This window comes from Hyla sarda, chromosome 5, assembly GCF_029499605.1.
Source record: "Hyla sarda isolate aHylSar1 chromosome 5, aHylSar1.hap1, whole genome shotgun sequence".
In the NCBI taxonomy this organism is placed as follows: domain Eukaryota; kingdom Metazoa; phylum Chordata; class Amphibia; order Anura; family Hylidae; genus Hyla; species Hyla sarda.
In genome coordinates, this window is record NC_079193.1 from 279,357,410 (window position 1) to 279,385,122 (window position 27,713).

A 27,713-nucleotide genomic window follows, 5' to 3' on the forward strand; every position below is an offset into this window, starting at 1 on the left:
AGGGCTCTGTACACTGAGGACAAGCAGGGCTCTGTACACTGAGGACAATCAGAACTCTATGCACTGAGGTCAAGCAGGGCTCTGTGCAATTAGGACAAGTAGGGTTCTGTGCACTGAGGCTCTATGACATGCTCCCAGCTCCGGGAGCCTGCACAGAGCCCTGCCTGTCCCTCTCAAACTTCCTGTATTTTGTCACCGCAGAAGACACGCAGGCAATAGCTGCAGGAAACTACAGCATTCCCCCCCCCCCCCCCAAAGTATACACCTTTTTTAACCAATGTATATTACAAATATGTCATGTTTTTGTTTAGTTTTTTTACGTCTTATACAATTTAGGAAATGAAAGGTGAACTCTGGTTGGCCGCGATGGACATCAGTGCCTCTTGTGTAGAAGATCTTGATACATGGGGCCCATTATAAACCGCAGTTCTCATTTTTTGATACATAAGTGACTGATATTATCTGAACAGCTGCTTAGCATAAACTGCTCCTGTATTAATATGATAGATAACATAGTATTCAACAAACAATGTGCTGATCTGGTCCACAGACAATAATGTCATTTATTAAGAAAAACCACACAGTGGACGATTTTAAACAATGCCATATTTCCAGACAAACACATCTTTAGACGTTTATTTTTGTCTCCAAACCTGCAGTCCGGTCAATACTTGTATTATATATTTAATCTTACATGCACACATTACATTAAAAACGAGTAATTACCCATGGGTGAAAGGCATTTTGCTGTTATGCAAGAGTAGAAAGCGTATCGCCAATTCTAAAAGGGAACTATTGGAACCATTAATCACTGAGTAGGAATATAGCAGTTCTGTATGATCATCCTTTGAATGCACAGTACAGCTAAATTAGGTCTTCTGAAGTGATGTACAAGAGTCTAAAAAATTTAGTTCTTTTCTTTCTGTTATAAAAATATGCATAAATAATCCCCGAAGCTGAACTTCAGAAGTTACATGAAATAAAACGAAGTCCAATGTGAACCAATGCAATGTGGTTTTGTTCCGAGTTTTGAAGTTTTAAGTAGAAATGTAGAAGAGAATATTATCATTTCCACCATTTTTCATCTATTCCCAGAAATCAAAAACTACCAGCAAAAGTAAAAAGAGAAAAAAAAGTCATGTCAATGCATTATTTACCTATGGAATTATACAGTATACCCATAGGTCCAACATTTGTTTCACTTTTCATAGTCTGAAATGTACCGTATTTTTCGCCCTATAGGACGCACCGGCGTATAAGAAGCACCCAATTTATAGGTGCAAAATCTAAAAAAATAAAGATTTTGAACCCTATAGTGGTCTTCAACCTGCGGACCTCCAGATGTTGCAATACTACAACTCCCAGCATGCCCGGACAGCCGTTGGCTGTCCAGGCATGCTGGGAGTTGTAGTTTTGCAACATCTGGAGGTCCGCAGATTGAAGACCACTGCATAGGAGGTAATACTCACTTGTCCCCGCCGCCCCGGACCGTCACCGCTGCCCTGGATGTCGCTCCATCGCTGTCGTCGTGTCCCCGTCGCTCTGGAACGTCTCTGCTGCCGGCCGGGTATCCTTGCTCTCCGTCGCCGCCATCACGTCGTTACGCACGCCGACGCACGTACGCGACGACGTGATGACGAGGAAGTAGAGCGCCGGCCATACAGGGGATCCCTGAACGGAGAAGACACCGAGGAGGCAGGTAAAGTCCCTCCCGGTGTCCTGTAAGCACTAACCCGGCTATTCAGTCGGGCTGTTGGGGACCGCCGCGGTGAAATCACGGCGGTCCCGAACAGTCCTACTGAACAGCCGGGTTAGTGTCACTTTCCCTTCAGATGCGGCAGTCAGCTTTGATCGCCGCGTCTGAAGGGTTAATATAGGGCATCACCGCGATCGGTGATGTCCTGTATTAGCCGCGGGTCCCGGCCGTTGATGGCCGCAGGGACCGCCGCAATAGGGGTGTATTCGCCGTATAAGACGCACCGACTTTTTCCCCCCAGTTTTGGAGAAGAAAAAAGTGCGTCTTATGTGGCGAAAAATACGGTAGTCTGCACCATTTTTTATTTTATAGATTAATAGGTAGTAGTAGTAGTTTCATTGCTTTGGAGAGTGTCATGTTTCTTTACTATATAGCATATTTACTCCGTTCCCTCAGGACCTAGCAGATTTCGTTTCTTCTTGTGTATGGTGTCTTATAGGCCATGCAATGGTCCACTGGAAAAGAAAGAGTTTTCCTACTGAAGGAAGACAACTTGCTCTCTAGTGCCACCTATTGAAGGAAGCATCTCTGCAAGTCATTGCTTGGTCCCTTTAAGAGAAATTGAACATTTGGAGACAAGCTACTTTGCATATTTTTTTCTAAAAGAGCATTGCAGGGCCTACATGTGCAATACACACGCCTGTTACCGCCACTTGGGGGGTGATCTGTATGTGGTTCCTTAGCTAAATAGGAGTCTCATATATCTAGTTATGGTTATAACCGCTTAGTTATGGTTACAGATGGTTGGGTCTGCCAGGGATCCGGTAGTCTACCGGAGTTTAGCGGAGAAAAAACATACTGGAAACACTTTTTTTTTCTCCGCAAAACTCCCACCGCTTTGGTGGAGTTGTCGACGAAGCTCAATATAGCAGAGCCCTATGGCAATGTAAAAGAGGCCTAAGAAGTACTGTCATTGTATAAGTTTCCAGCGTCAGTATCTAAAAAATGTTTTCAATTTATGTGAAAAAGATGTGAAATTGAGAGGTCAACATGTATCAGTTCATGCCAGTTTAGCAAATCGGGGTGTATGCAAAAATGTGCTACTTTTCTTGGTACTCACCAATTTAGAAAAGCCAGAAATTTTGGTGCAAATCTAACTCTGCTCTTAGCAGGTGTAGATTCATATTTCAGATTTTTTATAATGCTAGGGAAATGATTTTTTATAATGCTAGGGAAATGCTAGTCTTAAAGGGGGATTCCAGGAAAAAACTTTTTTTTATAAAGCAACTGGCTCCAGAAAGTTAAACAGATTTGTAAATTATTTCTATTAAAAAATATGAATCCTTACAATAATTATCAGCTGCTGAAGTTGAGTTATTCTTCTCTCTCTGGCAACAGTGCTTTCTGCTGACATCTCTACTTGTCTTGGGAACTGCACAGAGTAGAAGAGGTTTGCTATGGGGATTTGTTTCTACTATGGACAGTTCCTAAGACAGGTGTCATCAGAGAGCACTTAGACAGAAAAGAACAACTCAACTTCAGCAGCTCATAATTACTGAAAGGATTAAGATTTTTTAATAGAGGTAATTTACAAATCTGTTTAACTTTCTGGAGCCAGTTGATATATATATATATATATATATATATATATATATATATATATATAAAATTTTTCCTGGATAACCCCTTTAAGGAGGCCATACAGGTCCAATTACTGCAGCCAAACAAAGTTATCACTCCCAACCTCCCCAGACACATGATCATTTAGCCCAATGTTCAAGTACTCTCTATGGGAAGGGGTAAGCCACAGCCAGACTACTATCATGCTGGTTTAACCGTCCCAAAACAATAGGGTCTGTCAGTGAAAATCCAACACATCCAACCCTTCAGGAGTCAGGAGGCCACCATACATCTTAGATAGTCGCCCGGAGTCGCACGTTTGGTACCTGTAGAATTAAGTGTATTACAAAGTTGCTTTTGTTATGCTAAGGTTAAGTAGACTACACTGTAGACCAGTGGTCTCCAAACTATGGACCTCCAGATGTTGTAAAACTACAACTCCCAACATGCCTGGACAGCCGTTGGCTGTCCAGGCATGTTGGGAGTTGTAGTTTTACAACATCTGGAGATCCACAGTTTGGAGACCACTTGTCTACAGTTTAGTTAATTGTGATTGTAAATTGTGTATTGTAAACTATTTATATATCTTGTAATGCTACTCTTATAACTAATTTACACCTGCATTTACGTTTGCTTTTCTATTAGTGCTAATAATACATGAATTATATGGAACTGGACAGTTCCTGACATGGACAGAGGTGTCAGAGAGCACTGTGGTCAGACTGGAAAGAAATTCAAAGAAAATAGCTTCCTCTGTAGTATACAGTAGCTACTAAGTACTGGAAGAATTAAAGGAGTAGTCCGGCGCGCACTTTTCTTATTTTATCCAGTCCGGGCTGCAAAAAAAGAAAACAAACTTTCTATTACCTGCCAACGCACCCCAGGAGCTCCGGTACAGGTGTTCGGTCGCCGGGCCGTTTGCTTCTTACTTCCTGTAAGCCCGGCACGTCACACGGAGCTTCAGCCTATCACCGGCCGCAGCGATGTCCCGCCTCGGCCGGTGATAGGCTGAAGCTCCGTGTGACGTGTCGGGCTAACAGGAAGTAAGAAGCTAACAGCCCGGCGACCGAACACCTGTACCGGAGCTCCTGGGGTGCGTTGGCAGGTAAGAGAAAGTTTGTTTTCTTTTTTTTGCAGCCCGGACCTGATAAAATAAGAAAAGTGCGCGCCGGACTACTCCTTTAAGATTTTTAAATAGAAAAGAAAAAAAAAATGTTTTCACCGTAGTACCCCTTTAACAATGAAAAACAACCTATTTACCCCAGATATATTTATCAGTGTTCCAGTTTAAGACAAGAATTGAGAAGCAGCACAAGCAATGGGAGGCAGAGGCCTCTGCAACTCATTCTACTATTGGTGTTTCTGCAGCTGCCTCGTATATGATGTAAAACACATTAGAAAATCCAATAAGCAGATTTTTGTTTTGCTTATGACTTCATATTAGTATTTAGCCATTTTCATTCTTTTTAAAATTCAGACATTAGTAAAAGAAACCAAGTGTAAAGATTGGTATGGTAAGTGCTCAATCAGATGGTAAGGAATCACACGTCTTTGGCCTATCTTACAGTCACTTTAACCACAACAAGACAAAGGCATTAAAGAAAAATTAATCATGTCAAAAGATTTTAGCAAAAACAAGTGAGATCAAGCGTAAAGCATCACTACGTCTAGTGTGAATTCACGCTCTGATTAAGGACATATAATGAAAGTGAAAGTGATACATCATTGACTTAGCAATGGGGGTTTACAAGTCATATGCAAGTTGAATTAATTCAAAACAAAATGCAAGTCTACTTTCTGCATCTATAAAAAATACCAATATTGGTGTCCGAAATAAGTTAGGCAAGAAAATCTTTCCTGGAAGATTTTGACCAGCATATCAGGTCGGGACATACACGAGATTGTTCAGGTAGGTGTATCAGAAGGCTATACATTTGTATTTGACCCAGCCTTCTGTAACACCTTATTTTTAAAGGGGCACTCCACCCCTAGACATCTTATCCCCTATCCAAAGGATAGAGGATAAGATGTCTGATTGCTGTCTGATCGCGGGGGTCCTGCTGCTGGGACCCCCGCGATCTCTGTGCAGAACCCGTCATTCATTTAGAACGCTGGAAGCGGGCAGCGGGGATTGTGATGTCACGGACACGCCCCTCGTGATGTCAGGCCATGCCCCCCTTAATGCAAGTCTATGGGAGGCAGCGTGGCGGCCATCACGCCCTCTCCCACAGCATTGCATTGAGTCGGCAAGGCTGTGACGGCACAAGGGGTATGGCCGTGACGTCAGGACCCCCGACGGCCGCTCCAAGCGTTCGGAACAAAATGTTCCAAACGCTAGGGCAGCGGAGTACTCCTTTAAGGTTTTTTGACCAGTTGTGGGATATCTACAAAAATCATTGAGTGAATGCAACAGAAGCAAAAAGGGGCAGCAGTAAACATTAGGGATCGAAGCTCATGGACCTTGACCCATAATATCTTCTTATATGTCCCAATGACAAGCCAATGGATGTTCATAGGAAGACAAACCCTTTAGCAATTCAACAAATGCACATTTCTTGTTTTAACATAATTATTTAATCTCAGTTTCTTGAGGAAAATTAGGATGAGAAACAGGTAACATATAAGTCTGTATTGACATAATTTTGCCAAATATATTTGAGGAAATAAAATAGTTGGAAAAAATATAAATAAAGTTGTGTTACAGACAAATGCCTTGTACTAATGGTACTAGTGCTACTGCCTGTTCAATCAGAAGTCCATACCTTCTCCTGCCTACACTTCCATGTTATGATGGTAACCCCAAGTCTTGGCCCATGAAGTATGTTCAAATGTCTCTGCTGTCTGCAAAACCAAAGGCCTGAGCTTCTCCCCTCAAGGAACATATGACCTGCTGATGTCTGGTCTTCGAATACAAACACACAAGAAATACAGCAGCATGCTGCAAAGATGAAGACACACTCAGATTCACACCTTAATAAAAATGGGGTGACCCCCACCTGCTGTGTCAAGATGACCTTCACAGATGGAACACTAATATTAAGCAGATTCAACTCTCTGGGGCATGCAAAATTACACAAATGAGGGGAGAACATGACCAAGATGGGGGCATCCACTTCCCCAAAAGTACTATAGAAAACTTTAATCAATTGGCACCTCCAAAAACAATTAAGTAAACGCACATGTGCCCAGTGCCATGACTTTAACACACATGCAGACATACAAAACATACAGCGGCATAATGTAGGAATGTAATGACCCGGTGATGTCTATTCTTCATTTTTTCCTGACCAATTTCAGATGTTTTTGTAGACCCCGGATGGACTTCCTGTGCTGGCTTAGCCATATGTTTGCTGCATCAAAGTACTACTACAGTAAGCAAATACACCAGTCAGTTTTATAAGAGTTAAATTGGAACAATGGTAGCAACATTCTTGGTGGCTCTGTCCATTTGCATGAAAGAGATAAGTAGGACTTAATGCAAAAAAAAAAGTTCACTATGTCATCATTGAGCCACCATCAATGCCTTGCTGTTTCAAGACATGGTGCAAAGCTCGATAACATATTATATCATTTTGATAGTCACTTGTTTCAAGCACAGTAATGTAGAGGCTGCAGAGAAGATACGACCTGTACAAAGGTCATATGGATGTTACCCAGGCCAGAGGTCTCTTTGAGAGCTAGGAAACTATTTAGACCACATTGGCACAAACAGACCAAAACTGCTGGAGACAAAGTTTAAAGTGTATGGTACAATTGTTAATAACACCTGACCTTATAATCTTCATATTGTTGTGGAGGAGATAAGGTATTGTAACCAGAGTAGTAGGTGCAGGATGGATGGTCACAGAAGTGGTGGATCACAAGAACGTCAAAAGTACAGTTGTGTAACTTAAGCCATTTATATGTCTGAATGTTACTCTAAGACCTCCTAAAATGTCTTGCCTTTCTCAGCCAGTTGCCAGTTGTGTGGTGTCCTGGTACAGGACCTGGTCCTGTCCCGGTCTAAAGTCCCCTCAGCGAGAGTCCCTTCATTCCCATAGGGCTCTCCAGCAGGGCTTACCCCTGGTCGCCTCCTACAACTTATGTTAATATGTTTTTTAATGTATAGGAAATATATATGTATAGGACCTTTCCCAGGTCACGTGATGTACAGTTGTAATGTATAACTGCTTAAGGACCTTACTGGGTCATGTGATGTACCCAGAGTTCACTGGGCTCAGGACTTACAGGTTTGCTGACCAATGAGCTTAGTCCAGCCCCTTCTTATATAAAGGTCTGTAGCCACTAAATGCTCTATTAGTTCCTGCTCTTGTTCCTGTAATAGCAAGCAAGCACAAATCTCAATTCAATTAGGCCAAAGCCTGAAAGAACCTGCAGCCACGAAACCGTGAGTTACAAAGCTCAATCTATCAAATCCTGCGTGACTACTACCAGCTAAAATATTATAATTAGTAGCACAGTGGCCTGCATCAAAGCTCATTGCTTCAAAGTCCCAGAAAAACCTGTGAGGAACCGGCATTCCGGTTACCTCTTAAGAGACTGTTATGTATAAAGACTGTTGCATAAAATCTTCAAGTAAAGTTCTTCAGTTTATTCATAAAGCCTGCTGTGGACATTCCGTTATTTTCCCTGCCGTTTCTGGGACGGTTGGCGGTAGGACCATTAACACTAAGGAAACCGCACCCTGGCGTTACGACATCTAAGGGTTAATACCACCAGACCCTGCACTTAAATCACCATAACACCCCAGATACCACAACTCTCCTGGTCCACCACACTTGTTTGTCAAGTTCATAAACATCAACAGACAGGAAGGCAGATGCATTACAGCCATGTAACAGAATGTGGATTACAGAGCCGCAATCCATTATTTGATGCTGGACTGAACTAGAATCCACTGTATGCCAGCAATGCATGTTCAAAGATAATTAGGATAATGGACACGTTTTAATCAAAACTAACGTAAAAATTGGACCTGATTGCCCATAACAACCAAAGTTTTCATTTTTTTTCTAGAGTGGTTCAGAAAACTGAACTTGAATTGGTATTTTGGTATATACATTATACTATAATGTATGAGGAGTTATTCCCATAAAAAGCTTAAACAACAAAATCCTGTAAAATTGTATACTATCTGTTATACTATCTCTTTGCCAACAAAGATAATAAAGAAAATGAAGGGAATGTGTTTTAACTCACCCCTGGCTTTGCGCACAATATTATCTGTTTTCTTGGTACTCTGTATCTAGGACAACTCCCACAGTAGTGGATTAGTTATGTTGTGCAGCCAGCCACGGCTTAGAGGGAAGTAACCGCTGTCACTGGATGTAATGATGTAATATTCCGAAACTTTTGTATTAGTTCTAGCACAAAATCTTCTTACCTATACTGTATCTTTTTTATTGCTGGAAATTCTATTTTGCTGATTTTAAAGTTATGTGAAAGTTATTTTATGAATTTCTGGCTGCTCTGAACAGCTGCCCTGCTGGAGCTCCATTACGTCTGGTCATAGTCTACCAAGAAAACATCAGTTTTGGTGACTTATTTTAAAGGAAACCTATCATCACTTTCATGCTGCCTGAACCAGTGGATATTCCAGGGATGCTCCCTGATGGTTTCTGTCTGCCCTGTTGGCCTTCATTTTTAGATCTTTCCCTGTACCCAGAAAAGGAAAGAGAAGAAGGCGCTCTCATGTGCGAGATTCCAAGTAAACCTGCGGGGGGGAAGACAGCCGCTTACCACAGTAAGTTGTGTAACATACACAACAATGTAAAGCGTATATTCAGAAAAAGTCCCATCTGCAGCCTTCCTGTGGATGAGTGTAGAGATAGGAGAAGACTTTGGAAATACACGGGATTACCCAGTGCTGAATGGAACTAAAGTGTCATATGTTCGGGGCAGAAATGAGCAAACCGGAGTCACTGTTTGACTCCAGTCGGCTCACTAAAGTGAATGGATTTCAGCGCTGGTCCGGCTGGGGTACGGGAGCGTCCGGTTTTCCCCAGCCGGATCTGGCAACCATAGGCTGCAATTGTGGTGTGAATGCAGCCTAACTTTTAATCAACCAACATGCAACACATTTTGCTGCTCATGAGCAGCGAAACGTGTTGCATGCTGGTTGGTTAAAAGTTACTCACTTGAAGGTTCTGTTATCCTGACTCCTTTGTTTCATTCAGTGCTGGGTGATCCTGTGTACTTCTGATGTCCTCTCCTATCTCTATACCAAAAAAGGAAGAGATCTATCAGTCCAGGCTGATGGAGTAAGGAGAAGCCTCTGAAAACCACACTAATGATTCATGGTTCAGGCAGCATGAAAGTGAAGATAGGTTCCCTTTAATAATCATCTATATAAGTATAGGAACTCACCACTGCAATATACAATAATAAAAGATTTACCTTTATTCCTCTACTACAACATTTGTTTTAGGCCCCAGCATATGCCATAGTGCTGTATAGAGACTCAAAACACTCACATGGGCCTTCAACTCCACTGTGGTTCATAGTCTAAATTCTAAACACCTTGTAGATATGGCCCTTGATCAGTTTTGAATCCAAGACAACAGTGCTGCAAAATCACAGTGCTAGCCACTGGGTCACCATGCTGTCCTTCATTATCACATACATATGGGGGTTCATTGGTTAGCAAAATTGCCTCACAGCACTGGGGTTCTTGTATGATCAAGGACATCATCTGATTGATAGGTTAAAGAGAAACTGTTGTAATTTTCATGCTGCCTGAACCACAAATCTTTGGGATGGTCCATAGTGGCTTCTGCCTGCTCCACCAGCCTTGATGAATAGATCGCTTCCTATACCCAAACAGGAAAATATCTGTCTATCAAGGCTGGGGAGAAGCCACTTGGGACCACCCCAATAACATACCGTTTAAGCAGCATGTAAGTGTCTGAAATAGGGAAATTAGATTCCCAATAGGGAAAATGGATTAATGTAAGTGGCAACAGTCTGGACAATGTTGCTGAATATGTAAGTGCTATATAAACAGCGAAAAGTAAATAAAAAATAATAATATATATATTCTCAATGCTTAATTAGTCCTTATGTCCCCAAGTGTCACAAATATTAACTGCTTGAAGTGCAAATGGTGTGTGAAGACAAGGCTGGTGGGATACTCTATAAGAGCTAGCCAACCCATGAAGCTTTGTACTCTCCTGTCTTCACCCTGCTGGGAGGAGTACAGCAGCAAGGGTGCCCTAAGGCTTTTGTTGCAAATAACAATTTGCCTAATTACGTTATATATACAGTTCATATATTAGACATATTCTAATGTATAGGCCACAGTGCCGCTTTGGGATGCATGTTCTTAACCATAATCCGTTTCCTTAAAGTTGCTATTTCCATAACAACACTAAGCCATGCATGCTTTAAGCAATTGCAGTATTGGGTATACTGTAGTATGAATATGAACCATGGTGGGTTGTGATGGAAAATTAGGCAATTCAGGACCTAAGCAAAAATAACATAGCAGAAAAGACTATGGTAAAAATAAATATTATAGAAGGAATATAACATGAACATATATAGATACTGTATTTTGCATGGAGGCATATTAAACCCCATAGTCCTATAAATCACAGACATTAAATAATTGTCTATATGACTATAAGCACCATCCAACATCCTCAACTGACCGGCCATGTGAGACATACACGGCTGACTAGATTTCTTTTCACAGCTGATGTCTATTGTTTCCCCACAAGATATATCAGTGCTGGTCCTGTCTGACTCAGCTGCTCTCTCCTGACTGCACAGACAAGTACTGGTTGTATATCGGTGATCAGAGTATACATTGCTATAAGAAATAGGTAAACCGGCAAGATAAACCTTTAGTTTAGATCCTATCCTAACTTGTTCCCTAGTCTAAATCCAGGAGACTAGGATAAGACGGAGCCCTCTTTAAATGCCAAACATCTGGAAGCTATTTCATGAGATACAGATACTCATTCCATCTAGTCCAATAAATTATGTTTTTTTTCAACATTAATCAGTCTTAGATCCGTAGTAGGTAAAGTGAAAGGCACTCAAGGTTCATAGTTCTGTGCAGATTTCTTTATTTTCAAGTTCTTAGGACATAAGCGGGATGCCAGAGCAGTGTCAGGTTTGAGCCATGGTTACAGCCGTATCGTGCCCTGTCTCTGGCGCTTCATCAGACCAGGCGTGGTCTGATGAAGCGCCAGAGACAGGGCGCGATACGGCCTAGGCGTGGTCTGATGAAGCGCCAGAGACAGGGCACGATACGGCTGTAACCATGGCTCAAATCTGACACTGCTCTGGCATTCTGCTTATGTCCTAAGAACTTGAAAATAAAGAAATCTGCACAGAACTATGAACCGTGAGTGCCTTTCACTTTACCTACTACAGATCTGTATTTGCCTAGCTCTAACGAAAAGAGCACCACATCACTTGTGCAGTGTATCCGTGACACCGGGTCTATACCACCTGCCTATACTAATCAGCAGTCTGCATAGTGCTCCATAAGTGCGTCTCAGTGCCGATCCTACCTGCTACTTTGTATATTAATCAGTCTTAGTTTTCATTTTATAAACAATATTTACAATAGTTAAAACAAAAGAGAAATTTCCATTTTGAAATGGGACCATATACACTGGGGTAAACCAATTCTTAACTACCAGACCGGAAAACCGACCATGAAATAGGTATCGGAAATCTTCCTATTTTAAGAGTAATGAGATAGGAATCCTCATATGGCAGAAAAGAATTCACAATTGAATCTGGATCTTTTCTTTTTGTCCGTTCCCTTGGGTTTTATGTTAAGATAAGTGAAAAGCTGGATATTCCATGGCTGGTAACAAGCGTCTGTTCTCCATAGGAAGCCCCGCTGATAGTTCATCACACCACTCATGACTATTACATGAACCCCCTGGGAGATGAAATGTTGTCAGTATAGAAAGAAGGAAAATGTCTAAAATGTGCTAAGAAATACTTGAGCTATTGCTTTTCTATTGCATGAAACTTGTTTTAAGACATTTAGGGAAAAGTTTGCTATGCCATTCCCCTCCTGTTATTCAACAGGAGGTAATGGCTTTGCCTAGGGAGTAGAGCCCTACGTGGGACTGTTTTCTTAATCCCGCTTCTGCCCGCTCCCCCTGGATTTCTGACCATTATAGCCTGCTCCCGCAATCATTTCCGCTCCCATAACATATGTCCAATTCTGCCCACTCCCGCAGAACATTTTGTCACAGCTGTCACGATGCCGGCTGGCAGGTAGTGGACCCTCTGTGCCAGAGAGGGATTGGCGTGGACCGTGCTAGTGGACCGGTTCTAAGCCACTACTGGTTTTCACCAGAGCCCGCCGCAAAGCGGGATGGTCTTGCTGCGGCGGTAGTGACCAGGTCGTATCCACTAGCAACGGCTCACCTCTCTGGCTGCTGAAGATAGGCGTGGTACAAGGGAGTAGGCAGAAGCAAGGTCGGACGTAGCAGAAGGTCGGGGCAGGCAGCAAGGATCGTAGTCAGGGGCAACGGCAGAAGGTCTGGAAACACTGGCAAGGGACACACAAGGAACGCTTTCACTGGCACTAAGGCAACAAGATCCGGCAAGGGAGTGCAAGGGAAGTGAGGTAATATAGGGAAGTGCACAGGTGATAACCCTAATTGGAACCACTGCGCCAATCAGCGGCGCAGTGGCCCTTTAAATCGCAGAGACCCGGCGCGCGCGCGCCCTAGGGAGCGGGGCCGCGCGCGCCGGGACAGAACAGACGGGGAGCGAGTCAGGTAGGGGAGCCGGGGTGCGCATCGCGAGCGGGCGCTACCCGCATCGCGAATCGCATCCCGGCTGGCAGCAGGATCGCAGCGCCCCGGGTCAGAGGACGTGACCGGAGCGCTGCAGCGGAGGGGGAGAAGCGAGCGCTCCGGGGAGGAGCGGGAACCCGGAGCGCTCGGCGTAACAGTACCCCCCCCCTTGGGTCTCCCCCTCTTCTTGGAGCCTGAGAACCTGAGGAGCAGACTTTTGTCAAGGATGTTGTCCTCAGGTTCCCAGGATCTCTCTTCAGGACCACAACCCTCCCAGTCTACTAAAAAAAAGTTTTTCCCTCTGACCTTTTTGGCAGCCAAAATCTCCTTGACCGAGAAGACGTCCGAGGAGCCGGAAACAGGAGTGGGAGGAACAGATTTGGGAGAAAAACGGTTGAGGATGAGTGGTTTGAGAAGAGAGACGTGAAAGGCATTAGGGATACGAAGAGAAGGAGGAAGAAGAAGTTTATAAGAGACAGGATTAATTTGACACAAAATTTTGAAAGGACCAAGATAGCGTGGTCCCAACTTGTAGCTAGGGACACGGAAGCGGACATATTTAGCGGAGAGCCATACCTTGTCTCCAGGGGAAAAAACGGGGGGAGCTCTTCTTTTCTTATCCGCGAATCTCTTCATGCGTGAAGAAGTCTGTAAGAGAGAATTTTGGGTCTCTCTCCATATAATGGAAAGGTCACGAGAAATTTCATCCACAGCGGGCAGACCAGAGGGCAAGGGGGTAGGGAGGGGGGGAAGAGGGTGACGGCCGTACACCACGAAAAATGGGGATTTGGAGGAAGATTCAGAGACCCTGAAGTTATACGAGAATTCGGCCCATGGAAGGAGATCTGCCCAGTCATCCTGGCGGGAGGAAACAAAATGTCGCAAATAATCACCCAGGATCTGGTTAATTCTTTCTACTTGTCCATTGGACTGGGGATGATATGCAGAGGAAAAATTTAATTTAATCTTGAGTTGTTTACAGAGAGCTCTCCAGAATTTAGACACGAATTGGACCCCTCTATCCGAGACAATCTGCGTAGGCAACCCGTGAAGACGAAAAATGTGTACAAAAAATTGTTTAGCCAACTGAGGCGCAGAAGGAAGACCAGGAAGAGGGATGAAATGTGCCATTTTGGAGAATCGATCAACGACCACCCAAATAACGGTGTTGCCACGGGAAGGGGGTAAATCAGTAATAAAATCCATACCAATCAGAGACCAAGGCTGTTCGGGGACAGGCAGAGGATGAAGAAAACCAGCGGGCTTCTGGCGAGGAGTCTTATCCCGGGCACAGATAGTGCAGGCTCGCACAAAGTCCCCAACATCCGTCTCCAGAGTCGGCCACCAATAGAAGCGGGAGATGAGTTGCACAGATTTCTTGATGCCCGCATGACCTGCGAGATGGGAGGAGTGACCCCATTTGAGGATTCCGAGGCGTTGGCGTGGAGAAACAAAGGTCTTTCCTGGAGGAGTCTGCCTGATGGAGGCAGGAGAAGTGGAGATCAGGCAGTCAGGTGGAATGATGTGTTGCGGAGGGAGATCAACTTCTGAGGCATCCGAGGAACGAGAGAGAGCATCGGCCCTAATGTTCTTATCGGCAGGACGAAAGTGAATCTCAAAATTAAATCGGGCAAAGAACAGAGACCACCGGGCCTGGCGAGGATTCAGCCGTTGGGCCGACTGGAGGTAGGAGAGGTTCTTGTGGTCGGTGTAGATAATGACAGGAAATCTTGATCCCTCCAGCAGATGCCTCCATTCCTCAAGTGCTAATTTAATGGCTAGAAGCTCTCGATCCCCGATGGAGTAGTTCCTCTCCGCTGGAGAGAAGGTCCTAGAGAAAAAACCACAAGTGACAGCATGCCCGGAAGAATTTTTTTGTAGAAGAACAGCTCCAGCTCCTACTGAGGAGGCATCAACCTCCAATAGGAAGGGTTTGGAAGGGTCAGGTCTGGAGAGCACGGGAGCCGAAGAAAAGGCAGACTTGAGTCGTTTAAAGGAGTCCTCTGCTTGAGGAGGCCAAGACTTGGGATCAGCATTTTTCTTGGTTAAAGCCACGATAGGAGCCACAATGGTAGAAAAATGTGGAATAAATTGCCTGTAATAATTGGCGAACCCCAAAAAGCGTTGGATAGCACGGAGTCCGGAGGGGCGTGGCCAATTTAAGACGGCAGAGAGTTTGTCTGGATCCATCTGTAGTCCCTGGCCAGAGACCAAATATCCTAGAAAAGGAAGAGATTGGCATTCAAACAGACATTTCTCAATTTTGGCATAGAGTTGGTTGTCACGAAGTCTCTGAAGAACCATACGGACATGCTGGCGGTGTTCTTCTAGATTGGCAGAAAAAATTAGGATATCGTCCAGATATACCACAACACAGGAGTATAACAGATCACGAAAAATTTCATTGACAAAGTCTTGGAAGACGGCAGGGGCATTGCACAGTCCAAAGGGCATGACCAGATACTCAAAGTGTCCATCTCTGGTGTTAAATGCCGTTTTCCACTCGTCCCCCTCTCTGATGCGGATGAGGTTATAGGCGCCTCTTAAGTCCAATTTAGTGAAGATGTGGGCACCTTGGAGGCGATCAAAGAGTTCAGAGATGAGGGGTAAGGGGTAGCGGTTCTTAACCGTGATTTTATTAAGACCGCGGTAGTCAATGCAAGGACGTAGGGAGCCATCTTTTTTGGACACAAAGAAAAATCCGGCTCCGGCAGGAGAGGAGGATTTACGGATAAAGCCCTTTTTTAGATTCTCCTGGACGTATTCGGACATGGCAAGAGTCTCTGGGGCAGAGAGAGGATAAATTCTGCCCCGGGGTGGAGTAGTACCCGGGAGGAGGTCGATAGGGCAATCATAAGGCCTGTGAGGAGGTAGAGTCTCAGCTTGTTTTTTGCAGAAAACATCCGCGAAGTCCATATAGGCCTTAGGGAGACCGGTTACTGGAGGAACCACAGAGTTACGGCAAGGGTTATTGGGAACCGGTTTTAGACAGTTCTTGGAACAAGAGGACCCCCAACTCTTGATCTCCCCAGTGGACCAATCCAGGGTTGGGGAATGAAGTTGAAGCCAGGGAAGTCCAAGGAGAATCTCCGAGGTGCAATTGGGGAGGACCAAAAGTTCAATCCTCTCATGATGAGATCCGATGCTCATAAGAAGGGGCTCCGTGCGGAAACGTATGGCACAGTCCAATCTTTCATTATTTACACAATTGATGTAGAGGGGTCTGGCGAGACTGGTCACTGGGATGTTGAACCTGTTGACGAGAGAGGCCAAAATAAAATTTCCTGCAGATCCAGAGTCCAAGAAGGCCACTGTAGAGAAGGAGAAGGCAGAGGCAGACATCCGCACAGGCACAGTAAGACGTGGAGAAGCAGAGTAGACATCAAGGACTGTCTCACCTTTGTGCGGAGTCAGCGTACGTCTTTCCAGGCGGGGAGGACGGATAGGACAATCCCTCAGGAAGTGTTCGGTACTAGCACAGTACAGGCAGAGGTTCTCCATACGGCGTCGTGTCCTCTCTTGAGGTGTCAGGCGAGACCGGTCGACCTGCATAGCCTCCACGGCGGGAGGCACAGGAACAGATTGCAGGGTACCAGAGGAGAGAGGAGCCGAGGAGACGAAACGCCTCGTGCGAACAGAGTCCATATCTTGACGGAGTTCCTGACGCCTTTCAGAAAAACGCATGTCAATGCGAGTGGCTAGGTGAATAAGTTCATGTAGATTAGCAGGAATTTCTCGTGCGGCCAGAACATCTTTAATGTTGCTGGATAGGCCTTTTTTGAAGGTCGCGCAGAGGGCCTCATTATTCCAGGACAATTCTGAAGCAAGTGTACGGAATTGTACGGCATACTCGCCAACGGAAGAATTACCCTGGACCAGGTTCAACAGGGCAGTCTCAGCAGAAGAGGCTCGGGCAGGTTCCTCAAAGACACTTCGGATTTCCGAGAAGAAGGAGTGTACAGAGGCAGTGACGGGGTCATTGCGGTCCCAGAGCGGTGTGGCCCATGACAGGGCTTTTCCGGACAGAAGACTGACTACGAAAGCCACCTTAGACCTTTCAGTGGGAAACAGGTCCGACATCATCTCCAGATGCAGGGAACATTGGGAAAGGAAGCCACGGCAAAACTTAGAGTCCCCATCAAATTTATCCGGCAAGGATAAGCGTATCCCAGGGGCGGCCACTCGCTGCGGAGGAGGTGCAGGAGCTGGCGGAGGAGATGACTGCTGAAGCTGTGGTAGCAACTGTTGTAGCATAACGGTCAGTTGAGACAGCTGTTGGCCTTGTTGCGCAATCTGTTGTGACTGCTGGGCGACCACCGTGGTGAGGTCAGCGACAACTGGCAGAGGAACTTCAGCGGGATCCATGGCCGGATCTACTGTCACGATGCCGGCTGGCAGGTAGTGGACCCTCTGTGCCAGAGAGGGATTGGCGTGGACCGTGCTAGTGGACCGGTTCTAAGCCACTACTGGTTTTCACCAGAGCCCGCCGCAAAGCGGGATGGTCTTGCTGCGGCGGTAGTGACCAGGTCGTATCCACTAGCAACGGCTCACCTCTCTGGCTGCTGAAGATAGGCGTGGTACAAGGGAGTAGGCAGAAGCAAGGTCGGACGTAGCAGAAGGTCGGGGCAGGCAGCAAGGATCGTAGTCAGGGGCAACGGCAGAAGGTCTGGAAACACTGGCAAGGGACACACAAGGAACGCTTTCACTGGCACTAAGGCAACAAGATCCGGCAAGGGAGTGCAAGGGAAGTGAGGTAATATAGGGAAGTGCACAGGTGATAACCCTAATTGGAACCACTGCGCCAATCAGCGGCGCAGTGGCCCTTTAAATCGCAGAGACCCGGCGCGCGCGCGCCCTAGGGAGCGGGGCCGCGCGCGCCGGGACAGAACAGACGGGGAGCGAGTCAGGTAGGGGAGCCGGGGTGCGCATCGCGAGCGGGCGCTACCCGCATCGCGAATCGCATCCCGGCTGGCAGCAGGATCGCAGCGCCCCGGGTCAGAGGACGTGACCGGAGCGCTGCAGCGGAGGGGGAGAAGCGAGCGCTCCGGGGAGGAGCGGGAACCCGGAGCGCTCGGCGTAACAACAGCTTTTAGAGATAGTATCCCCATGTCATTTCAATACCCCCCTGTCATTTCATTAACCCCTTGTGCCATTTCTTTACTCTCTTGTGACATTTCATCACACTCCTGTGCCATTTCATCAGCCCCCTGTGGCATTTCAAAGTTATGCGGGACTGTGTGGGATTTTGCGGGACCTACTGTTTTGTTCTGTCACCCCCCGATCCCTACCCTAACAACCTTATTACCGCCCGCACCCGCACGTTTTTTATTGGGTCCTGCGGGACCTGCGGTATCCCAATCCAGATATAGGGCACTAATAGGGGGAACGGCATGCACTGACAGTCATACAGCACTTTTGATGATCAGAAAGGAGGGGCTGAGATGTCTGACAGACTAGAGATAATCATAATTCTCTATAAGACCTTCTGTATGTGCAGAGCTGCATAATGCAGTGCTTGGAGAAGTGTATGGGACCCTGAAGCCAGGTTCACACTATGGAATTTCTGTCCGGAATTCCGCTCAGGAATTTCGGTTGGAAATTTCGGTGTATGAAGGTAACATGCAGATGAATGGATTTTTTAATAACCCATTCACACTGCAGAATTTTTTGGTCGGAATTTCAGACAGAAAATTCTGATCAAATAATTCTGCCAGAACATTGAACCTGCTCAATGTTCTGGCGGAATCCACGTCACAGACATTGCCGTCTATCAGGACGGTAATGTAGTCATAGCACCAACTGATTCTCTGGTTGTTGGGAAAAAACAGACAATTAGGGTTTCAGGCTGTATGATAAATTAGGGCCATCGTTTTTTTAACAGCATTTTTTTCTCTCGACTTGCTGAGATTTAAAAAAAAGCTGCAACTGAGCCCAAAATCTAAGAACAATTAAAAAAAGGTGACGCTAAAGAGTAAAAAAATGGCATAGAGAAAAAGAGTGTATGGCTTTTTTCAATTTCCTATTGACTTGCAGCTAAAATGTGGCCGTGGCCTTTTATTCACCAATAAAACGCCTTGTGACTCTTTGGAGACTTAGCTTTAGAAAAGATTAGTACTGTACTTTGAGCTCAGTTTTGATCTGATATTGACTTGTTTAGACCCTATAAGGACATCAGGATTTTTCATTTTTGCTTTTTCTATTTTCCCCTTCTTGGCTTCTAATAGCCAGAATGCTACAGACCCATAGGAGGGCTTGTTTTTTGCAACACCAATTGTATTTTGTAATGACATCACTCATTTTACTATAATCGATGGGGGCACCCAAAAAAAAAGTTATTTGTGGGAAAATTAAAATAACAAACGCTATTTAGCAATTTTTGGAGGGGTCTCATCTCTACGTAGTGCACTTTTCCATAGAAGTTACACGTTACCTTTATTCTGTACATTCATGCAAATACGATACCCGATTTCGCTAGGTTTTGTTTTATTTTACAACTTTACTAAAAAATTTTTTACTTCTTGTAAGAAATATTTGTATGCTTGAAATTTTCCTCTTCTGAGCCCTATAGCACTTTTGCTTTTCCATTTACCGGGATGTGTGAGGGCTCATTTTTTGCACTGTCATCTGTAGGTTTTATCGGTACCATTTTTATTTTATTTTACGTTTACACATATCACTGTGCCGTTTCATGAACATTATATTTTAATAGTTCGGACATTTTCACATGTGACTATACCACCTACGGTATATATTTTTTTTTTTGTTTTTTTTATAAAATGGGAAAAGATGAGTGATTCAAACTTTTATTAGGGAAGGGGCTTATTCACATTTATTACATTGGTTTTCATTATTTTTAGTCCTCATAGGGGACTTTAATCTGTAATCTTTCTATAACAAACAATGAACAATGCTGTGCCATGTCACATGTACAGGCTGCTGAGACTATCTACATATTTGGAGCGCCGATTGGTCAGGATGGAGCTAGGTAAGGGACCTCCATGCAACTGGATTTTGGCACTTTTTGACGCTGCAATTAGCTTTAATGTCAGCATCTAAATGGTAATCCTGGACATCCCCCTGATCAGTGAGGCAGCCTGGACCAACTATGCATGAAGCGTGCTTAGCTTTTCCTCTGCACAGGTGTGGATACATTTTCCCATGTATGCCATGTATTCTGGTGCATTTATGATAGTAAATCTGCCCTTGGTGCAATGTGTCGTCCATTTCACAGCAGACTAATAGAGAAAAACATTTACCATTTAGTGTGAACTAAGACTAATATGGGAGTAGTACCATGCTGCCCATGTACAAGGCCCACATCATTTCACAGTCACAAATAAATAACTACATACACATGTTAAAAACTGACATAGGACATTAAAGGGTTACTCCTCCCCTAGACATCTTATCCCCTATCCAAAGAATAGGGGATAAGATGTCTGATCACGGGGGGTCCTGCTGCTGGGGACCCCCGCAATCTCCCTGCTGGAGGCTTGTGACGTAACGGTTACGCCCCCTCAATGCAAGTCTATAAACTTGCATTGATGGGGCGTGTGTCCGTGATGTCATGAGTGGGCATGACCGTGATGTCACGAGCTTCCACCCTGCATCACCAGTCATCCGGCATGGAGCAAAGTTAGCTCCGTGCACTGAATGTCTAGGGTGCCACAGCCGAGATCGCGGGGAACCCCAGCAGCTGGACCGCCGCGATCAGACATCTTATCCCCTATTCTTTGGATAGGGGACAACTCTGTCATTACACAGCACTTCCTGCACTTTCATTGACGTATATTTTAATTACCTTAAAGGGTAGCTCCCACAATCCTATATTTTTTTTTGCTAGCCCATTACACCCAAACCACCCCCCCCTGCTACGGTACTAGCCCGTTCCCTTCTTCCCCCCCCCCCCCCACCCTGCATACCCCGTTCCCTCATTACACTTGCAGTTACTGCAGAGTCCGGCAGCGGGCGTGCAGGGACAGCGGCGGCAACGAGGCGGCGATGTGCGGGAGGAGTGGCCTCCCAGCCAGCGGTCGGGAAGCCAATGCGCTCGCTCCCGCCTTTCTGATTGACAGGCAGGGAGCGAGTGCAGCCTAACTGAAAAAGGACTGATTGCCACTCCAAAATCAGTCCTTTTTCAGTGGCCGGTTTTTAAATGTAAATTAAACCTTTTTAATGAAAAAAAATTATAATAAAAGTATATTAGAGATATGTTGTAGTACATAAGTAGTACAACATATAAAAAAATAAAGTTGGTGAAAGTGCCCATTTAAGTATTGTAAAATAATACTATCTGCACTCATACACTTGTACCCTCATAGAGTTTGCTTCAATTATGCTTAGTTCGAAGGGTGTTCGGCATTGAGATTTTCCATGTAAAGTGAGAGCTACAATTATTTATTCTGTTTCCTACAAGGAAAAGAGCACTTACTTGTGACACTTTGTTCTACTGATCTCATGAGGAGGATTAGATTTGATCCCCGTGGAATAAGAGTGGCCAATGCTCCAAGTTGTAGATCAACAGCTAGAACACTGTGGTCAATATGTTGTCCCTATGGTTTTAGTAACATTTCACATTTCAACATCACCTGGTTTCTGTGGTTTTCCTATGTCACTGTGTGCAGCGAGGGGAATATGTCAGCTTTCTAACTAGCAAATCACAGCCATGTAGATTGGAGGCAAAAAAATTATATTTTCATACACACAACCTTAAAACAAGGATTCAGGGGTACTTATATTTTTTACAGCAGATTAGTATGTTTGAGGAATTATATTCCACTCTCTACTGTATATGTCATTGCATATGCAGTAAATATACAGCATTTTGCACACACCTCAACATACACGACGCAAACCTATCTCCATTCAAAACCTGTAAATTAATATATGTTTGTAATTAAATGGAATGTATCACCAGAATATTACGTATTATTGAAATCAGGTTTCCACAATCAAAGTGTTTGTGTGTGTGTGTGTGGGGGGGGGGGGGGGGGGTCTTACTAAGACCAGTGTTTCACACACCAACCTTCTGTAAAAATCCCAGTGCCGTTAGATTTGGCAGATTTATTCGGAGGCGCACACCTTCTAATAGATCTACCACTTAGATTTCAGCTACAACTTAGGCCAGCTCTCTTGTAGTAAATTCAGTAGGAGCGGCAGACTGTGTCCCTTTACACTAAGTCCTGCCCACTTGGTAAGAAGCCGTAAATCAAACAAAAGTCACATACTTTTGTGTAAACAGTGGGCTTGTGGATACGATGCAGCGCGATGTGAATGTACCCTAAAACATATTTATTTTGTGCACCATATTAGTACTTAAACCGGTGGAATAAAGCTAACTTGTTACTTTTACTCCATGGTAAACAGCGAATAAAACTCCACATGCAATAGAAGATTTACTGGTATTGTGCATTACCCCTGCCAAAAATATTAAACACTGATCAATAAGCTATAAATGCCCTAAAATTGTGTTGATGAAAAAAAAACAGCTTTCATACAGTGACATTAATGGAAAAAAACCTGTTAATATATTCAGAAGGACAGCATTTCAAGTATACAGATTATTACAATGTTCCAGTCTATATATATATTACTGTAGGTAAACCTTCTGCATTATTTTAACTCTTCTATCTTTAATACAAAAACAATGTATCTACGGACAATGACGAATAGCCAAAGTAGTGGAAGGATGCACTCACCAGATAGACTTGCTTAAAGGATTATTTATTCACAGATAGCATACAAACGTACAGCGGGTAGAATCAGGGGAGCAGCCTCACAGCGACAGACTGTTTCCTGCGCCCAAGTGCAGGAAACAGTCTGTCGCTGTGAGGCTGCTCCCCTGATTCTACCCGCTGTAAGTCTGTATGCTATCTGTGAATAAATATTCCTTCAAGCAAGTCTATCCGGTGAGTACATCCTTCCACTACTTTGGCTGTTCGTAATTTGATTCTACATCATTGTGAGTGCACCCCCCCCGCTTGGTATCCACTGAAAGCAGCTGGTGTCTACCTGTCGAGTGGTTGTTTGGTATTGGCAGCAGTGCCGGACTCTTTTGTTTCTATATGTGATTTGATATCTGCGGACAATGTGTGTTCTCCTCTATTTGTATACGTACTAGATGCTAAATAACTTACTTGTAAGTATCTTCCAGGTCTTCTTTTCATCGTCATAGTATTGAACCAGGTTGCTGGGCAGTCTGTCTGGTCCAGGAGGCAGTCCTCCAACTAATAACAACATCCTCTTGTTGGATCGAATTCTTCACCCCAAACAGAAGAGAAGAAAAATGAAGCGTGTCATATTTCAAGCATGCAGGCATCCAGGTGTAATCTGCTTTAATGGATCTTGCATCTACCCATAATCATGCCACAATAAGTTGGAGGGGAGGCCTGAGCGGGATGGTGCTCATAAAACAACCGAACATCCCTTACTAGTCAAAAGGAAAAAAAAAAAAAGCTCCTCTCATGCGATTTGTTTAAGGTTCCTTTCAGAATTACATCTTTTTTTCTCCTGTTATCCCTATAAATCATGGCTCTTTACAGCTGAGCACTCATGAAATGCCCTGCAGTTGTGATAAGGTTAGGCATTAAAGTTACACATCAAAAATCATATTAGTCAGATCGTTATTATAAGTCGTTTTACACCTACAGAACCTTGAAAAATGGTAAAGGTTATAGTGGGAGACAGAGCTCTGAGAACACTTAGAATATACAGGTTCCTCCAGAGTAATTAGCTGCAGGGACAGAAGGATGGAATAGCAGATACCCTCACCGCACGGCCCCACCTTGTACATTACAGGCCACATATTGGCTTCTTACATTTAAGATCTTTTTGCCCCCACTCCTATGCACTAGTGGCTAAAACACTGACTGGTGAATGTGTCATATAACTGTAAGCCTCCCTGGAGTGGGGCCCTGCCAGTGATTTCCACTGATCCAGCATCAGAAACCCTCTCATCTGTGCTAAAGTCACTCTAATTCCATCCTTCTGCTATTTTGTTCTGCCATCTTCCCTTGGGGGCGACTATATAACAGTGTGACTACCCACCCACTGAGTGCAGGAAATTCTCTATTTTCAACCATGCTCGTGATTTCCAATATGCCCTTTAAGCATCAAGGTTCAACAGTGCCTGGTAATTGAGAGTCTATGCCACTGTTTCCCAACCGAGGTGCCCCCAGCTGTTGCAAAATTACAACTCCCAGCATGCCCGGACAGCCAACGGCTGTCCGGGCACGCTGGGAGTTGTAGTTTTGCAACAGCTGGAGGTACCCTGGTTGGAAAACTCCGGTCTATGCATTGATACGACCTAGGTTTTATAATAACCACCTATAAGGCAACATTTTAGAATAATGGGGGAGATTTATCAAAACCTGTCCAGAGGAAAAGTTGCTGAGTTGCCCATAGCAACCAATCAGATCGCTTCTTTCATTTTTTAACAAGGCCTCTGCAAAATGAAAGAAGCGATCTGATTGGTTGCTATGGGCAACTGGGCAATTTTCCTTAGCAAAGCTTTTGATGAATCTCCCCCAATATCCTCCATGATCTTGCCAAAATTCAGAAACCTAGATTTTATGCACAGTGAAAACTATCTCTTTTTTTTCTTTGGTGGACAATTGTTTTCCCTCCATCTATCTATTTATATCTCTATTTCTATTTCCAGTTATAATTGGGCCTTTTGTGAGTTTAGGCATTGTTTTTTAAAGGGAACCTGTCACATTGAAGATGCAGTCAAATCTGAAGATACCATGTCATAGAGCAGGAGGAGCTGAGCAGATTGATATATAGTATTGTGGAAAAAGATTTACGGTAGTGTCATTTCCAGTAAATTTCAGCTCATTGTAGGTTAACCCTTTATGGACTCAGACCATTTGGGCCTTAAGGACTCAGACAATTTTATTTTTACGTTTTTGTTTTTTTCATCCTCGACTTCAAAAAATCATAACTCTTTTATATTTTCATCCACAGACTAGTATGAGGGCTTGTTTTTTGCGTGACCAGTTGTCCATTGTAATGCCATCACTCACTTTACCATAAAATGTATGGCGCAACCAATAAAATACTATTTGTGTGGGGAAATTAAAAAGAAAACCGCAATTTTGCTAATTTTGGAAGGTTTCGTTTTCACGCTGTACAGTTTACGGTAAAAATGACGTGTTCTTTATTCTTTGGGTCAATACGATTAAAATGATACCAATGATAAAATCTCAAACTTTTTAACCAAAGTAGTACGTTTAAAATCCCCTTATTTTGAAGACCTATAACTTTTTCATTTTTCCGTATAAGCGGTGGTATGAGGGCTCATTTTTTGCTCCGTGATCTGTACTTTTTATTGATACTATATTTGCTTATATAAAACTTTGAATCCATTTTTTATAACATTTTTTGGGAATAAAATGTTATTAAAAAAGCAGCTATTTTGGACTTTTTTTTTTACGTTCATGCCGTTCACCGTACGGGATCATTAACATTTTATGTTAAAAGTTCAGATATTTACACATGCGGTCATACCAAATATGTATACAACATATTTTTTTAACACTTTTTGGGGGTGAAATAGGGAAAATGGGACAATTTAAGTTTTTATTGGGGGTGGGGGTTTTTCTAATTTTTTTAACTTTATTTTTTACTTTTATTTTTACACTTTAATAGTCCCCATAGGAGACTATATATAGCAATCATTCGATTGCTAATACTGTTCAGTGCTATGTATAGGACATAGCACTGATCAGTGTTATCGGTCATCTTCTGCTCTGGTCTGCGGAAAGGCAGATCAGAGCAGAAGACCCCTGGAAGGCAGCGGAGGCAGGTGAGGGGACCTCCGTCTGCCGTGCTGGATGATCGGATCGCCGCGGCAGTGCTGCGGGCGATCCGATCATCCATTTTAGTGACCACAATGCTGCAGATGCCGTGATCTGTATTGATCACGGCATCTGAGGGGTTAATGGCAGACATCCGCGGGATCGCGGATGTTTGCCATTACCGGCGGGTCCCTGGCTGCGATCAGCAGCCCGGACTTGCTGCGCATGATCCGGGCATCGCTCCGATGCTCCTGGTTATGCTTAGGACGTACTGGTGCGTTAAGTACCAGCTCACTAGGATGTACATTTACGTCCTGCGTCGTTAAGGGGTTAAAGGGGTACTCCAGTGGAAAACTTTATTATTTTTTTTTTAGCAACTGGTGCCAGAAAGTTAAACAGATTTGTAAATTAGTTCTATTAAAAAATCTTAATCCTTCCTGTACGTATTATCTGCTGAATACTACAGAGGAAATGGTTTTCTGTTTGGAACACAGAGCTCTCTGCTGACATCATGACCACAGTGCTCTCTGCTGACACCTCTGTCCATTTTAGGAACTGTCCAGAATAGGGGAAAATCCCCATAGCAAACATATGCTGCTCTGGACAGTTCCTAAAATGGACAGATATGTCAGCAGAGAGCACTGTGGTCATGATGTCAGCAAAGAGCTCTGTGTTCCAAAAAGAAAACCAGTTCCTCTGTAGTATTCAGCAGCTAATAAGTACTGGAAGGATTAATATTTTTTAATACAAGTAATTTACAAATCTGTTTAACTTTCTTGCACCAGTTGATTTAAAAAAAAGTTTTACACAGGAGTACCCCTTTAAGTAGTAAAGTGGGAAGTCCTACTCAGTGATTCACTATATGCACACTTATACACAGATAGCTGTCAATCAGCAGGACCACCCACGTGACTACTTAAAGAGGTACTCCGGTGGAAAACATATTTTTTTTTTTAAATCAACTGGTGCCAGAAAGTTAAACAGATTTGTAAATTACTTCCATTAAAAAATCTTTACCCTTGCAGTACTTTTTAGCAGCTGCATAATACAGAGGAAATTCTTTTCTTTTTGAATTTATTTTCTGTCACAACCACAGTGCTTTCTGCTGACACCTGATGCCCGTATCAGGAACTCTCCAGAGTAGGAGAAAATCCCCATTGCAAACATATGCTGATCTGGACCGTTCCTAAAATGGACAGAGGTGTCAGCAGAGAGCACTGTGGTTGTGACAGAAAAGAAATCCAAAAAGAAAAGAATTTCCTCTCTAGTATACAGCTGCTAATAAGTACTGGAAGGATTAAGATTTTTTAATAAAAGTAATTTACGAATATGAAACAGATTTGTAAATTACTTCTATTAAAAAATCTTTACCCTTGCAGTACTTTTTAGCAGCTGCATGCTACAGAGGAAATTCTTTTCTTTTTGGATTTATTTTCTGTCACGAACACAGTGCTCTCTGCTGACACCTGATGCCCGTATCAGGAACTGTCCAGATCAGGAGAAAATGCCCACTGCAAACCTATGCTGCTCTGGACAGTTCCTGACACAGACAGAGGTGTCAGCAGAGAGCACCGTGGACAAGACAAAAACGAAATTCAAAACATAAAAGAATTTCCTCTGTAGCATGCAGCTGCAAAAAAGTACTGGAAGGGTAAAGATTTTTTAATAGAAGTAATTTAAAAATCTGTTTAACTTTCTGGCACCAGTTGATTTAAAAAAAATATATGTTTTCCACCGGAGTACCCATTTAACTAGTCACGTGGGTGGTCCTGCTCAGTGATTGACAGCTATCTGTGTATACGTTTTTAATAGAAGTAATTTACAAATCTG

At 43.8% G+C, this 27,713-nt stretch overlaps 1 protein-coding gene across 2 annotated transcripts in view; it reads right to left on the reverse strand.

The window, feature by feature from the left end:
* KLHL14 (kelch like family member 14) overlaps positions 1-27,713 on the reverse strand; it is a 181,123-nt gene that overhangs the window by 52,257 nt on the left and 101,153 nt on the right. For both annotated transcript variants that reach the window (XM_056521797.1, XM_056521796.1), the window contains exon 3: positions 23,223-23,344. In XM_056521797.1, the coding sequence (XP_056377772.1) occupies positions 23,223-23,344 (122 nt within the window). The remainder of the gene's footprint in view (positions 1-23,222; positions 23,345-27,713) is intronic.